General features: G+C 39.5%; 3 protein-coding genes across 4 annotated transcripts; 2 read left to right on the top strand and 1 right to left on the bottom strand.

The window, feature by feature from the left end:
* Positions 1-567: 567 nt before the first annotated feature.
* Positions 568-2,309, bottom strand: nedd8l (NEDD8 ubiquitin like modifier, like). Its single transcript, XM_039815226.1, has 4 exons — positions 2,147-2,309; positions 1,278-1,325; positions 1,097-1,179; positions 568-994 (listed from the first exon to the last, which is right to left on the bottom strand). The coding sequence occupies exons 1-4, from the start codon at positions 2,162-2,164 to the stop codon at positions 871-873; spliced, it is 273 nt and encodes a 90-aa protein (XP_039671160.1). The 5' UTR covers positions 2,165-2,309; the 3' UTR covers positions 568-870.
* A 2,472-nt stretch (positions 2,310-4,781) lies between these two features.
* Positions 4,782-7,532, top strand: zp3f.2 (zona pellucida glycoprotein 3f, tandem duplicate 2). The gene is made up of 9 exons (XM_039815223.1): positions 4,782-4,914; positions 5,005-5,189; positions 5,276-5,379; positions 5,453-5,544; positions 5,616-5,796; positions 5,876-5,981; positions 6,056-6,144; positions 6,961-7,052; positions 7,136-7,532. The coding sequence occupies exons 1-9, from the start codon at positions 4,848-4,850 to the stop codon at positions 7,249-7,251; spliced, it is 1,032 nt and encodes a 343-aa protein (XP_039671157.1). The 5' UTR covers positions 4,782-4,847; the 3' UTR covers positions 7,252-7,532.
* A 1,012-nt stretch (positions 7,533-8,544) lies between these two features.
* LOC120568040 (zona pellucida sperm-binding protein 3-like) lies at positions 8,545-10,546 on the top strand. 2 transcript variants are annotated; one of them, XM_039815224.1, is made up of 10 exons: positions 8,545-8,681; positions 8,771-8,937; positions 9,015-9,118; positions 9,223-9,311; positions 9,412-9,592; positions 9,684-9,789; positions 9,900-9,985; positions 10,137-10,228; positions 10,308-10,382; positions 10,450-10,546. In XM_039815224.1, exons 1-9 carry the CDS (start codon positions 8,615-8,617, stop codon positions 10,370-10,372), a joined length of 957 nt encoding a protein of 318 aa, XP_039671158.1. In that variant the 5' UTR covers positions 8,545-8,614; the 3' UTR covers positions 10,373-10,382; positions 10,450-10,546. The 2 variants fall into 2 exon arrangements, with proteins under 2 accessions (XP_039671158.1, XP_039671159.1); XM_039815225.1 differs by lacking the exons at positions 10,308-10,382; positions 10,450-10,546 and having other exon boundaries at positions 9,900-9,991.
* The last annotated feature ends 843 nt before the right edge of the window (positions 10,547-11,389 follow it).

Consider the following 11,389-nt stretch of genomic DNA (forward strand, 5'->3'; position numbering starts at 1 on the left):
AAAAGTATCTTTAAAATAGTGTCCTGAAAAAGGGGCGTATCTTTTTTTTTTTTTTTTTTGCTGAGTTTATATTTCAGATTTTAAGTATATGAGCACAATTAACCAAGTCTATGAAAAACCTCTGATACAACCCTTTGTTGTAGGACAAAAACAGTGGGCTGTAAAGACATTTACATGAAGCCAGTATATCGCCTCAGTAATTTGATGACTCCTCTCATAATCATGAGCCTCCATTTAAAACCACTCTGGATACTAGATGTCAGCAATGGTGCTCTAAATGGATTTCAGTGGAATCTCTTACCAGACTGTTTCAGATCACTACCTTAACTAAGCTGTAAAGAAAAGCCCAGGAGGAGTATTCTGTCGTAAATTGTCTTTAAATCTTCTGTTTCGTGTCATTTTCTAATAAAAACCAGTTTTTAGAATCGTCAGCAGGGACTTGTCTTTGTCTTTTTGTGTGTGTGTGTGTGTGTGTGTGTGTGTGTGTGTGTGTGTGTGTGTGTGTGTGTGTGTGTGTGTGTGTGTGTGTGTGTGTGTGTGTGTGTGTGTTAGAGGAAGATGCTTAAATCAACTTCAGCATTTATTCACAAGCAAAAAGAACACTGTTTTCAAACTGTCTTTTGTACTGCGTGGGTGCCAGCATCAACTGGTCAAAATCAGAAAGCCAATGTGGGTTTACAAAAAACATTTACAAAGGAATTAGAACGTCCTTTTTTCTCGTTATTGCCGTTGTTGGTTGATTATTTTTTTTATTTTTTTTTTGTGCATTTGCACAGGAGCGTAGGATTTCAGATCTCTGTGCTGAAACATGGTTAGACGGTGACAGACACCTAAAGCGTTGGCACTCGCTGGCCCCATGACAAAATCAACTCATGACAAGGAGGAGAGGTGTATGCAGGGCCCGTGGAGCGTTGAGCCGCCTCTTAGCGCCAACACAAGATGGAGCACCGAGCCTCCCTGGATCTTGTAGTCGGCAGCCGTCTTCTCATCATTCCTGAGAGCAAAACAACAGGAGCGAGATGGTTTAGAGAAGACTTAAGAAAGAGCATCTCACATTGACTACAGAGCAAGATGTGTTCATGTTGGAGGAACTCACATCTGTTTTCCACTGTAGATGAGTCTCTGTTGCTGCGGGGGGATCCCTTCCTTCTCCTCCACCCTCTCTTTTATTCGCTCCACCTTCATTTAAACATAAACAAGACATTTAGAAATGGGATGGTGCCTTGAGAGTCAATAGAATACAGGTTAGTGTGTCGTTTTTCTATCTTATATTTCACCTTGTCTGTGGGCTCAATGTCGATCTCTATTTCTTTTCCAGTGAGAGTCTGAAACATAATGTTAACATGATCACATCAACAACACCAGCTTTGGTTTCTGAAATTACACATACAGCCTGAAACTAATGTTAATTCAACACAAGGCAGAATGCACATGGAAGTAAAAATAAAAACAACTGTCCTTTTTCGTAGAAGTTTGTCCGATTTACACCAAATTATGTGACCCGTCAGATTTTCAGCTGTATTGTCTATGCAAATGTTTTTTTTTTATTTTTTTTATCATGGCCACACATTGTATTTCCAAGGATGTAAAACAGACAACACCTGCAAATCTTTACAATGGAGAAGCTAGATCCAGAGAATGTGTGGCATTTCGCCTAATAAAAAAAACCCAAATTACTGATTCATTATTTTTGTTCAACCAGCAGATTAAGATTTATCGTTCCAGCCACAGTATCGTAATAGCACAAACTGGTGTCCAGTAGTGGTCTACTATCCTCTATCTTAACGGAATCCCAAGGGTCCCACATTTTGTTATAACACCGGCCAAGGAATTGGCTAACCTGCTTTGATGATGCGTTCAAGTTAGCAAGCTATCTGATAACAACATAGCTACTAAATGGCGACAAGAGTTACCCAAAGAGCAGCATATGGATAGCTAGTTGGTAGTCCTACTTAATATTGAGCCAAAAAACAGGCAGACATTTTTGGTTTATCATAGAATGAGATTATAGATTATAATAAATTACTGCCCCCGGCCGAGAAATGAATCAGCGAACCGGGTCAGTTTTGTTAGCGGGCTAACGTTAACCCAACAACAGCGACGAGCCAGCGAAGAAGTGTAAGCGTACATAAACCAATGGCCTTACCTTAACTTTGATCAGCATCTTGAATAAACAATGTACAACAACTCGAAATTGAATGTACTGTTAACTGACCAAAACTCTTGATATACTTGCAAATTACAACCTCCTTCTCTGTCAGACTTGAAGCTACTTCCTGTGTACAACGCTAAACACTCCGGACGTGATGGCGTTAAATCACACAGAAAAGTGGTTCCGACCTGATCAAAGAAACAAACAAAAAAAAAAAATAATAATAATAATAATCAGCTATTTCTAAACTCAGTGCTTTACATGGACATCAATATTTACATAATTTACGTACGTTTTTTTTTTTTTTTTTTTACAATAATAACGCGTTAGAAATATTTCATTACAAGTACAATTTCACCCAAGAAAAAGTATGAAAATATCAGCAAAAAAAAGGTGCTATTACATCAAAGGATCATTACTACTCACAGTAATATGTAAGCATTTTAATATTGTAGCTTGTCCAGGTGGATCTAATTTGAACTATAAAAGAATACTGTTGAATAGTTTCATCTGAATCATTGTATTGTTTTATAAACTGTCCATGTTGTGTAGCCTATGTCAAATATTATTCTGTAAAATAATGAGTTACTAGGGCCACGCTCAGCCCCGACTAAACGTAGCAACACGTTCTCTAAAATTGAAACGGAGGTGCGTTGAACACCCGGTTGTGTGGACAAGCGCTCTGCCTTTTTATTACCACGAGTTTACCGTGCGTTCATGGACATCGGAAAAACGTTTTTCCGAGTGAAAACGTCACCATTCACGTAACGTCCTGTGGGAATCAGAGGTGGGAAACTCGGGCTGGATTTTGGGATTTTGATAACAGAGTTCCCCAGTTGGTGACGCGTTGTTGACAACTGACGTTTGACGCATCCCGACCGTGTGAACGCTGCCAGTCGGAAAAACAACGTAACCAGGTGCCTGTTATTCCGAGGTGGCATGAACGCAGCATTAGATATACCTGTCTGCTGATTGGCTATCACCTGTGACACAACCAATAAAAGAGAAACACACCCACCAAGCGAGAGAGAAAAAACATATCTCAAAGCCGTTGTACACATATACAGTGTTGGGCAAGTTACTTCCAAAATGTAATACATATATATTACTAGTTACTGTCATTTGAGAGTAATAAGTTATATTACAATATTACTGTCTCTGAATTGTAATGCGTTACACTACTTTTGAATTACTTTTGAGTTACTTTCACCAAAATAACAGCGGAAGTTTGACTTGGCAGCTAGCTTGTGAATTTCACCACTGGATCAATAAAGTCTCATCTTTATCCACTTTAATACATCACAGATTATTCATAATATTTTGTATAATTAATATGAATATGCAAAGTAACTAAAGCTATAAAAAATAGATAAGTAAAACGTACAATAGGAAAGTACGAGAAAATGAAAATACTCAATTAAAAGTACCTTACAGTTGTATTGAAGTAGCCTACGGCATTGTTGTAAAATGTTTGTTTAAAGCACTTGAATAAGAAATTCATGTTGTTTAGTTTAAAACAGTCTAAATGAAATTGTAAATTATAGTGAAAACTCACTATTTACATTATTTACAGTTGATTTACAGCTGATATGTGAAAAGGTACACAACTTTATTTGTTTAACAGTAATTTAGTTTTACTGCGAACCGTCACCGGAAGTGCTTTTATTTTGAAGTAGCCTACACGGAAGTTGTCGGTTGTGTACCTTGTGTACTCTTGCTAGCTTACTGAGATGCAAATGTTATGCATGTTGTTGATGCAACAAATACTGTCTATGGATGCAACATGTCCGTCAAGCTAAGTTGCTCACTTTCTTGTTTGTAAAACTGCAACTGTGATAATTATTACCGTTCATGACAGAAACATATTGAACAGTAAATGGTCACAGTAAAAGACAAGCGTTTTTGGTCGTCAAGCCATTCCACTACAGGCAGAGTTACTCTCCACGGCTGATAAACTGCAATTATTTACGTGTAAGCAAGCCTAAACATTAATTCCCGACATGTTTAAAAGCTGTTGGGACACAGATGTTATGAAATAATACTCACGGCTTTTTTTCCTGTGAACAAATGCTTCGCGGTGTTGGGAAATTCTTTTAAATTGCGTTAAAATGCATTGTAACTCGCATTACTGAGATTGTAACGGGTAATAATATTACCGAAATTGAATTAGTAATGCGTTATATAACTGCGTTAAAGCAAAAAGGAATACATTACTGTAATTGCGTTACTTTTGTAACGCGTTACTCCCAACACTGCACATCCATCCATCCATCCATCCATCCATCCATCCATGGTTGCACACACCATTCCGGGGAAACAATGTCGTTCAACACGGAAACCGTAGCAGAACGGCGCGCACCGTTTTGAGGTTGAACGCGCCCGAGGTGTTAAATGAATGCAGTAGAATCAATTCAACATTTGCCTCTGAAATGTAGCAAAGTAGAGGTACACAAAGTATGGTAGATAACTCTGAATTGTACTTACGTACAGTACTTGAATAAAGGTAGGCTACAGTTATGTCCCTTTTCATTTAGAAGTTGTCAAAATGAACACCCTGCAATATTAAATTTTGAAAATGCACAAAAACACCCCAGCATAACGATGCCCTGCTCTCACACAGGTGTTAATCATTCTGCTAATTTGGCAGGAAGTCTACAAATAGTGTCACTTCCAATGTGACCTTAATCATTCAGTCATGGTGGCTCAACTCTTCCTCGGTGTGGTAATCATGGCTGTTTTTGCAACAACTGATGCTAATACAGGTAGTATTTGCACGTGTATGTAGTAATGTGTCAACCTTCTGGTTATGGTCAAGTGTTTCAGAAACTGGTGTCATGAGAATTTGTTTGCAGCTATCAAAGTAGTCTGTGAACAAGACTCCATAATGATCACATGGAGGATCAATGCGGAGTTGGTGCCACATGCTGCTCGTCTCTTCCTTGGAAGCTGCTTACCATCTAAATTTAATGTTCTGCCCAGCGGAGAGGGGGAAGCAGAGTTCAATTACAAACTAGTTAACTGCAAGTTTAAAAGACTGGTAATGTAAATGTTCTATTTATTTATTTATTTAAAATGCCTCGCTGCCTCTTTAGTGTCTTAAGTTTTTTTTTTTTTTTTCTACAGGTGAAAGGAAAGCATCTCCTCTATCAAAATGAGCTGACTTTCAGACCAAATAAAAAGTCCAAACCTGCTTCCTTTGTGTATCCCATTGAGTGTGCTTATAAAAGGTAGGAGTATCTCTTTGAATGAATTGCCAGTTTAAAGCTGAAATGTGAGATGAGAAAACGTTTCAATTTTCAGTCCTGAGGGGTGGGTCCCCACTTTCCTGAATCCTGGATCCAGTTTTTCTGAAGGCCGAGGCAGGCTGGTTTTCCACATGGAACTCCTCAATGGTGAGTTCTCAGGACTAAATACAACATGATACTCAAAGACCCATTCTAATCCTTTTTTACTTCCCCTACAGAGGAATTAACAAGTGTAGCAAAGACCAACGTCATCCCCCTGGGCTCGTTCATGCCAATATGGGCGGCAGTGGAGCAGAAGTCCCACCAACCCTTGCTGTTGCTCATAGAGGAATGTGTGGCAGCCACTACACCAGAGCTGCAGCTTGACAGCCAGGTTTACCCTATCATTGGCAATAAGGGGTATGATTCAGACATGGATTAATTTTCCCAATTGTTTTCTGGAATTGAAAGTCTATATCTGAGTTTAACATTTCTTCAGGTGTCTTTGGGAGAGCATGAAGGCAAACTCTGTGTTCCTCCCTCGCTACCACTCATCTGCACTTGTCCTTTTCCTGCAGTCCTTCAAGTTTCCTCTTGGAAATGAGGTGAGAGGGGTAAATGGTAACTGCTATAAGGAATCTCTTATTCATAACAAATGTTGACTTGATGTGCTCCTCAGGTGTACATTCACTGTAAGCTGGTTGCATGGGATCCTGAAGTTCTTGATGAAACCAAGAAAGCTTGCCATTATGTAAAGGAGAAGCTGAGGTAATTATTTAAGGGAACCATTAAGACATTTTGGGAAATATATTAACTTGATGAGCATTCAATGATAACATTGATAGCACTGAAGCTGGAGGAAAGTATTATCTTGAATGAATTTGCATGTGAAGAAGCATAGCTTCTAAAATGTATAACTATTCATAATTTTTATCCAGTACTGCTTATGTAACTATGCATTTGACTGCACTATATTGTAAATGGAAATTGGATAATTGCTTGCCCCAAGGTTTCCTCAAAAGAAACTCTAAAAACTCAACATGACAGATTATAGAGGAGTTGGTCTTGCTTTGCCAGACCTTTGTCCACAGTGCTGCAGAGGAGGGTCTGGGTAGTCCAAAGAATTTTGGGATGGGAGAAAAACACTGGTTTATTGGAATTTCTTTAAACTAATCCCAATCGTCATAGAGGCGCTAAGCACCGGGCAGAGCCACAGTGCTGCTGCAAAATAGCCCCGTGAAGGAACTTGTTTTTGCGGAACTTGTACGTTCAAAAGTTGTGTTTTTAGTCGTGCAACAGAAAACTCAGATTGGACAGATAGTCGAGCTAGATTGACCAGAATTTAAAATTCCAACACTAAGAAAGCGTAAGGTAACTGACATCCAGCCAAAAGAATGAAATCCGGCAGTAACTGAGCAATGCCGGAAGTGAAGTCGTGGATACGTACTATAGAAGAGCTGATGTTAATGTCTTCAACGCTGTATTTTTTTTTGTTATAAACCTGAAATCTAATTCCAGTATGCCTTATTTGTGTGAAGCTGTAAAACGCCATGCTGATGACTCTGTGATTGCTCCTGTTGTCAGATGGGAACTACTCGATGACCCTTCTCAGAGCTCCGTCTGTAGCTGCTGTGATTCAACCTGCACCCCTCGCTTAAAAAGAGCTGTCAAATGGGGTATCTCTTTTTCTGACAATTTGGGTGGTTTATTTCCATTTTGTGCGGTTTCCTCATGAAGTCATAATCTTTCTCCTTTTCAGAATCTAAAGGCTTTAGTCACAATTCAGTGTTGGGACCCCTGATCGTAATTGATCCTTCTGACTCAAACGTCCAGGACATATCGGAGGTGTCTCTTACTGCAGCGGAGGTGCAATGATGAGCATTTAGGGTTTAAGGTCTTGATGTCCTGAAATGGAGCGTTTTGTTAAACGCATGACTAAAAACGGATATGGAATATGATGAAAAGTTCTCAACAGAAGGCCCAGCCCAAGATGATGGAGATTATGATCCCAACAGAGGGGCCAGTAGCAGATGACCTCGGCCTCCTGACTTACAAGACAGACATCTGCTTAATGATCTAAAACTGTTGCAGATTAATTTGAATTGTCTATCATAAATATTAAAGCCTCTGTACAAATAAACCTGGTGAAAACTTCAGTGAGATTACTTATTTTTCTTAAAAGCTGTATTCATACCATAATTTTTTTTTTCAGGGAATGATAAAGTGAAAGTATCCAGACTTTAAAGTCCAAGTTGCATATCTGAGCTGTAACCTGCTACACAATTTCTTGATGTCTGTGGTAAATCTCAGCCTGTAAACTAATCTCTTCTCCCATCACTGGTTTAGAAGTTTCAATGCAACTGACTCAACTCTTTGGCTGTACAGCACCTGGATGATTTCTCTAAGGCAAGACTGTCTCAATTACAATGTGGCCCTCAGACTCATCTTTATACAGTGTAGGCCATGTGACTATTTTATTTTACAGGATGTAACCCATGAATAGGGATATACATTTTTCTTCTGAATACCTTCCCATTTGTTCCAAGCTCTTGCTGCAAATCATGCCATACATTGTGATAATGCAGCATTGCCACAGATCATGTATCAGATTTAAAACCTATTAAAGGGCTTTAACTTATAAACATTCTGACTGACAAATCCAATTTTGGACCACAATGCCCTGCATTTGAATGTAGCATGGAGTTTTATTTTCTGGCCATACAGTTAAAATCAAAGAGACCTGAGTGCAAGGACAAGTGTTTACATAGTAAAAAGAGGACAAAACGGGCAACTAAACACGGTTTACAACTCAACCTGTATGCAATACCTGCAGCATGGTTGCACCAATAGTGGCAAAGAAACAGTTTGAGGTTGTTTGGTTACCTTGCACATCTGTGCGATTCTTTTATGCTAATATAATGTAAATGATATAAGCATGATACATGTTTAAATGTATGTGTGAAATGTCAATTCATGTCTTTTTATGTAAATTATGAAAAGTGACACATTTCTACAAAACATGACATCTGTTACCATGCCGGTGATCAAGCTGCACCATATCAAAATGAAATGGGTCTAATGTGTGATGCAATGACAGCTGATTTCCAAGCTGTAATTAGCTCGATGGCTGCTGCACCTGAGCCTGTTGACACACATCAGGTGAAAGAGGTTTTCTTGATTAATGTCTCCCAGTCACGAGGAGTAAAAGCACCCTAAGTGTCAGCAGCAGGCATCAGTCATGATGGCTTTCTTTTGGCAAATTGCACTGCTTTTGAGCTTGTCAGCTGCCATTTCTGTCTATGCAGGTATGATATTGTGGCAGAATGCAGGACAATGTATCATCTTTACCTGAAATTGGGTATAAACTTGAGTTATGTGCTTGTATCCCTTACAGACATGAAACTGGACTGCATGCTAGATTTTGTGAGGCTGGTGTGGACAGAGAGCAGATCCCAGGCTGATCTATCTCTCTTTCGTCTGGGTAACTGTTATCCCACCAGCTTTTCAGCCAGGGAGGCCGTTTTCAATGTGGATATCAATGATTGTAACTTCAGGAGAATGGTGAGTAGTACAGTCATACCTGCAAACTCTCAGTCCACTATTCCTACAGCTTTAGCGACAGTTGTTGTCTTCCGTAGGTTACTGGGGATCAGCTGATGTACACCAATGACCTGATCTACATTTCCTCTCCTGATTCTCGCTTTCTGGCCTTTACTCACCCAGTTGTCTGTGCTTTTCAGAGGTGGGTATTCATACTACTTCAACATTGAGTGCAAAGTGAATAAATGGTCTACAGATACACATGTTTAATGGCAGCAGGAGCTCACTCTGCTTTATTTTGTGCAGGCCCATAGACTGGTATCCTCCGATTTATGAACCAGTGTTTAATACCTTCGGTCTAGGCGATCTTGTGTTCCACGTAGGACTCATGAACGGTGGGTGTAAAACATGACCTCACTGGAAATGGCACCTTTCGCAGTGACTCCTTTTTTCTTTTTCTTTTTTTTAACTTAATGACTCTATTTACTGCTATAGATGACTTCTCAGGCCCTGCTGAATCTACTACCTTTCCTCTGGGCTCAATGATCCCCATCATGGCTAGTGTGGCGCAGGAGACCCATCAGCCCATGCTGCTGCTTCTTGAGGAATGCGTAGCAGCTTACACATCGGCTCTGCAGCCTGAAAGCAGTATATATCCGATAATCACCAATAAGGGGTACTCCTGTTGCACTGGCAATGAAAACACTTGACTGACTGACTTTTTGTCCAGACACTGAAAGTAAAACAAATGTTGTTTAACCACACAGATGTCTCACGGACAGCATGGTATCACGGTCGAAGTTCGAACCGAGGCAAAAATCCTCTGAGATCCGCCTATCCCTTCAAGCCTTTAGGTTTGCTCCCGGAGAAAAGGTAAACTAGTCTCAGTTCTATAGACTATGCATGTTCATCTTTTTAGATGCAGGACTTTAAATACTGGAAACTTCCATGCCTTGCAACCTGCACTCCTCAACTCCACACAGGTGTTCATCCACTGCAATCTTGTAGCTTGGTATCCCAATGGTCTTGATGACACAAAGAAGGCCTGCTACTATGTCAAAGAGCATGGGTAAATGTATTGGAACTTTTGTTTTTTAATGATTAAGGTCTTGAGTTATTCAGCATTGGCGCAGTTTTCTGATGCTGCAGACAAATTGCAGACGTCCAAAAATTAGACGTCCATGGAACAATTTGAATAACTCTTTTATTCATTAACTCAGTTGGCAGCTGCTGGACAACTCTGCATTAAGCCATATTTGTGACTGCTGTGAATCCAGCTGCAAGTCCAGGAGGACAAGGAGTATAGCATCAGGTATCTACACAACTTCTGCTTTATCAAACTGGTCTCATTGTGCTGTACTAACTTCTGTGTATTTTTTTTTTCCTTCCAGGAAAGCATGGAATATTAGAAAAAGCAGTCCTTGGGCCACTTATCATTACTGATGTGAATTCCTGAAGTATCTGAGGTGGGCAAGTTATTGTGCATTTGCAATATACATTTAACCTCAATTAAACTTTTTGTTCTCCCAACAGGAATGGCTCCAGAGTGGTTCCTACAATCTGACTTGGATTTTATTTCAGTGTGCATTTCAGATTGTAATGTGGCCATTAAAGATGTAACCAAATTTTACTTGACAGCTTAAATGATTAAGCTTGTTTGTGTGATTGTCAATGTGCTTATTTTCATGACTGTTTTCTTGATGTCAACTGAACCTATTCCTTGGTTGAGATGCTCACATCTCCCTTCATATACAAGAAGGACTTGGGATTTATTTCAAGGTGACCTAAATGTAGATCATCAAGTCCAACATAACTTGGACTCTAAATTGCCAGCGGATCCTGAGCAATCTAATCCATCACCCCATATGCCTACTGGCTGATTAAGAACCCATATAATTAAGCTATGAGGTGATGTAGCTTTTAATTGGAGTGAAAACATGGAAGGACAACAGGTGTCCTTGGTGTTTTGTTTAGATCAGGGATCTTCAACAGGGGGTCTGGGACCCCTCGGGGGTCCTCCAGAGTTGATGCAGGGGGGCCTCCAAATTAGTCTTAATTTTTGAAGTTTTATTTTTATTTTATTTTTTTCAAAAATGAAAGTCTTAACAAATTTAACATTATCAAATATAAATCCCCACTGATGATAGGGTTACTGGCCTATATGTAAGGTAGTCCCTAAGATAGCCATCCAGATACAGGTAATGCTAAGGATTCACTGTGCCACATGTTTAACATTAAAACCTGATTTATAAAATCGTGCCAACAAGTTTTAGGCTATTTTTAAAAGCTTAATATTCTATGCAAAAGTATGTATAATGGTTTTAGGTTGCCCTACATGTTGTTTTAAGGCCCAGTTTAATATGCAACTTCATTTTATACAATATATGTAGAGGGGGGGGGTCCCTGCTCTCGCTCTTTTAGTTTAAGGGGTCATTTGCTTAAAACACGTTTAAGACCCCTGGTTTAGAGGACT

This window comes from Perca fluviatilis, chromosome 11, assembly GCF_010015445.1.
Source record: "Perca fluviatilis chromosome 11, GENO_Pfluv_1.0, whole genome shotgun sequence".
Taxonomy (NCBI): domain Eukaryota; kingdom Metazoa; phylum Chordata; class Actinopteri; order Perciformes; family Percidae; genus Perca; species Perca fluviatilis.

Excerpts from the sequence above, each read along its gene's own strand:
- nedd8l (XM_039815226.1), bottom strand. Across the intron at positions 1,180-1,277 it reads ACATTGAGCCCACAGACAAG|GTGGAGCGAATAAAAGAGAG; the intron begins GTGAAATATAAG and ends GTTTAAATGAAG. Across the intron at positions 995-1,096 it reads ATCTACAGTGGAAAACAGAT|GAATGATGAGAAGACGGCTG; the intron begins GTGAGTTCCTCC and ends TTTTGCTCTCAG.
- LOC120568040 (XM_039815224.1), top strand. The coding sequence starts at position 8,615 with ATGATGGCTTTCTTTTGGCAAATTGCACTGCTTTTGAGCTTGTCAGCT. Across the intron at positions 8,682-8,770 it reads TGCCATTTCTGTCTATGCAG|ACATGAAACTGGACTGCATG; the intron begins GTATGATATTGT and ends TATCCCTTACAG. Across the intron at positions 9,986-10,136 it reads TACTATGTCAAAGAGCATGG|TTGGCAGCTGCTGGACAACT; the intron begins GTAAATGTATTG and ends TCATTAACTCAG.
- zp3f.2 (XM_039815223.1), top strand. The coding sequence starts at position 4,848 with ATGGTGGCTCAACTCTTCCTCGGTGTGGTAATCATGGCTGTTTTTGCA. Across the intron at positions 4,915-5,004 it reads AACAACTGATGCTAATACAG|CTATCAAAGTAGTCTGTGAA; the intron begins GTAGTATTTGCA and ends ATTTGTTTGCAG. Across the intron at positions 5,545-5,615 it reads CCACATGGAACTCCTCAATG|AGGAATTAACAAGTGTAGCA; the intron begins GTGAGTTCTCAG and ends CTTCCCCTACAG.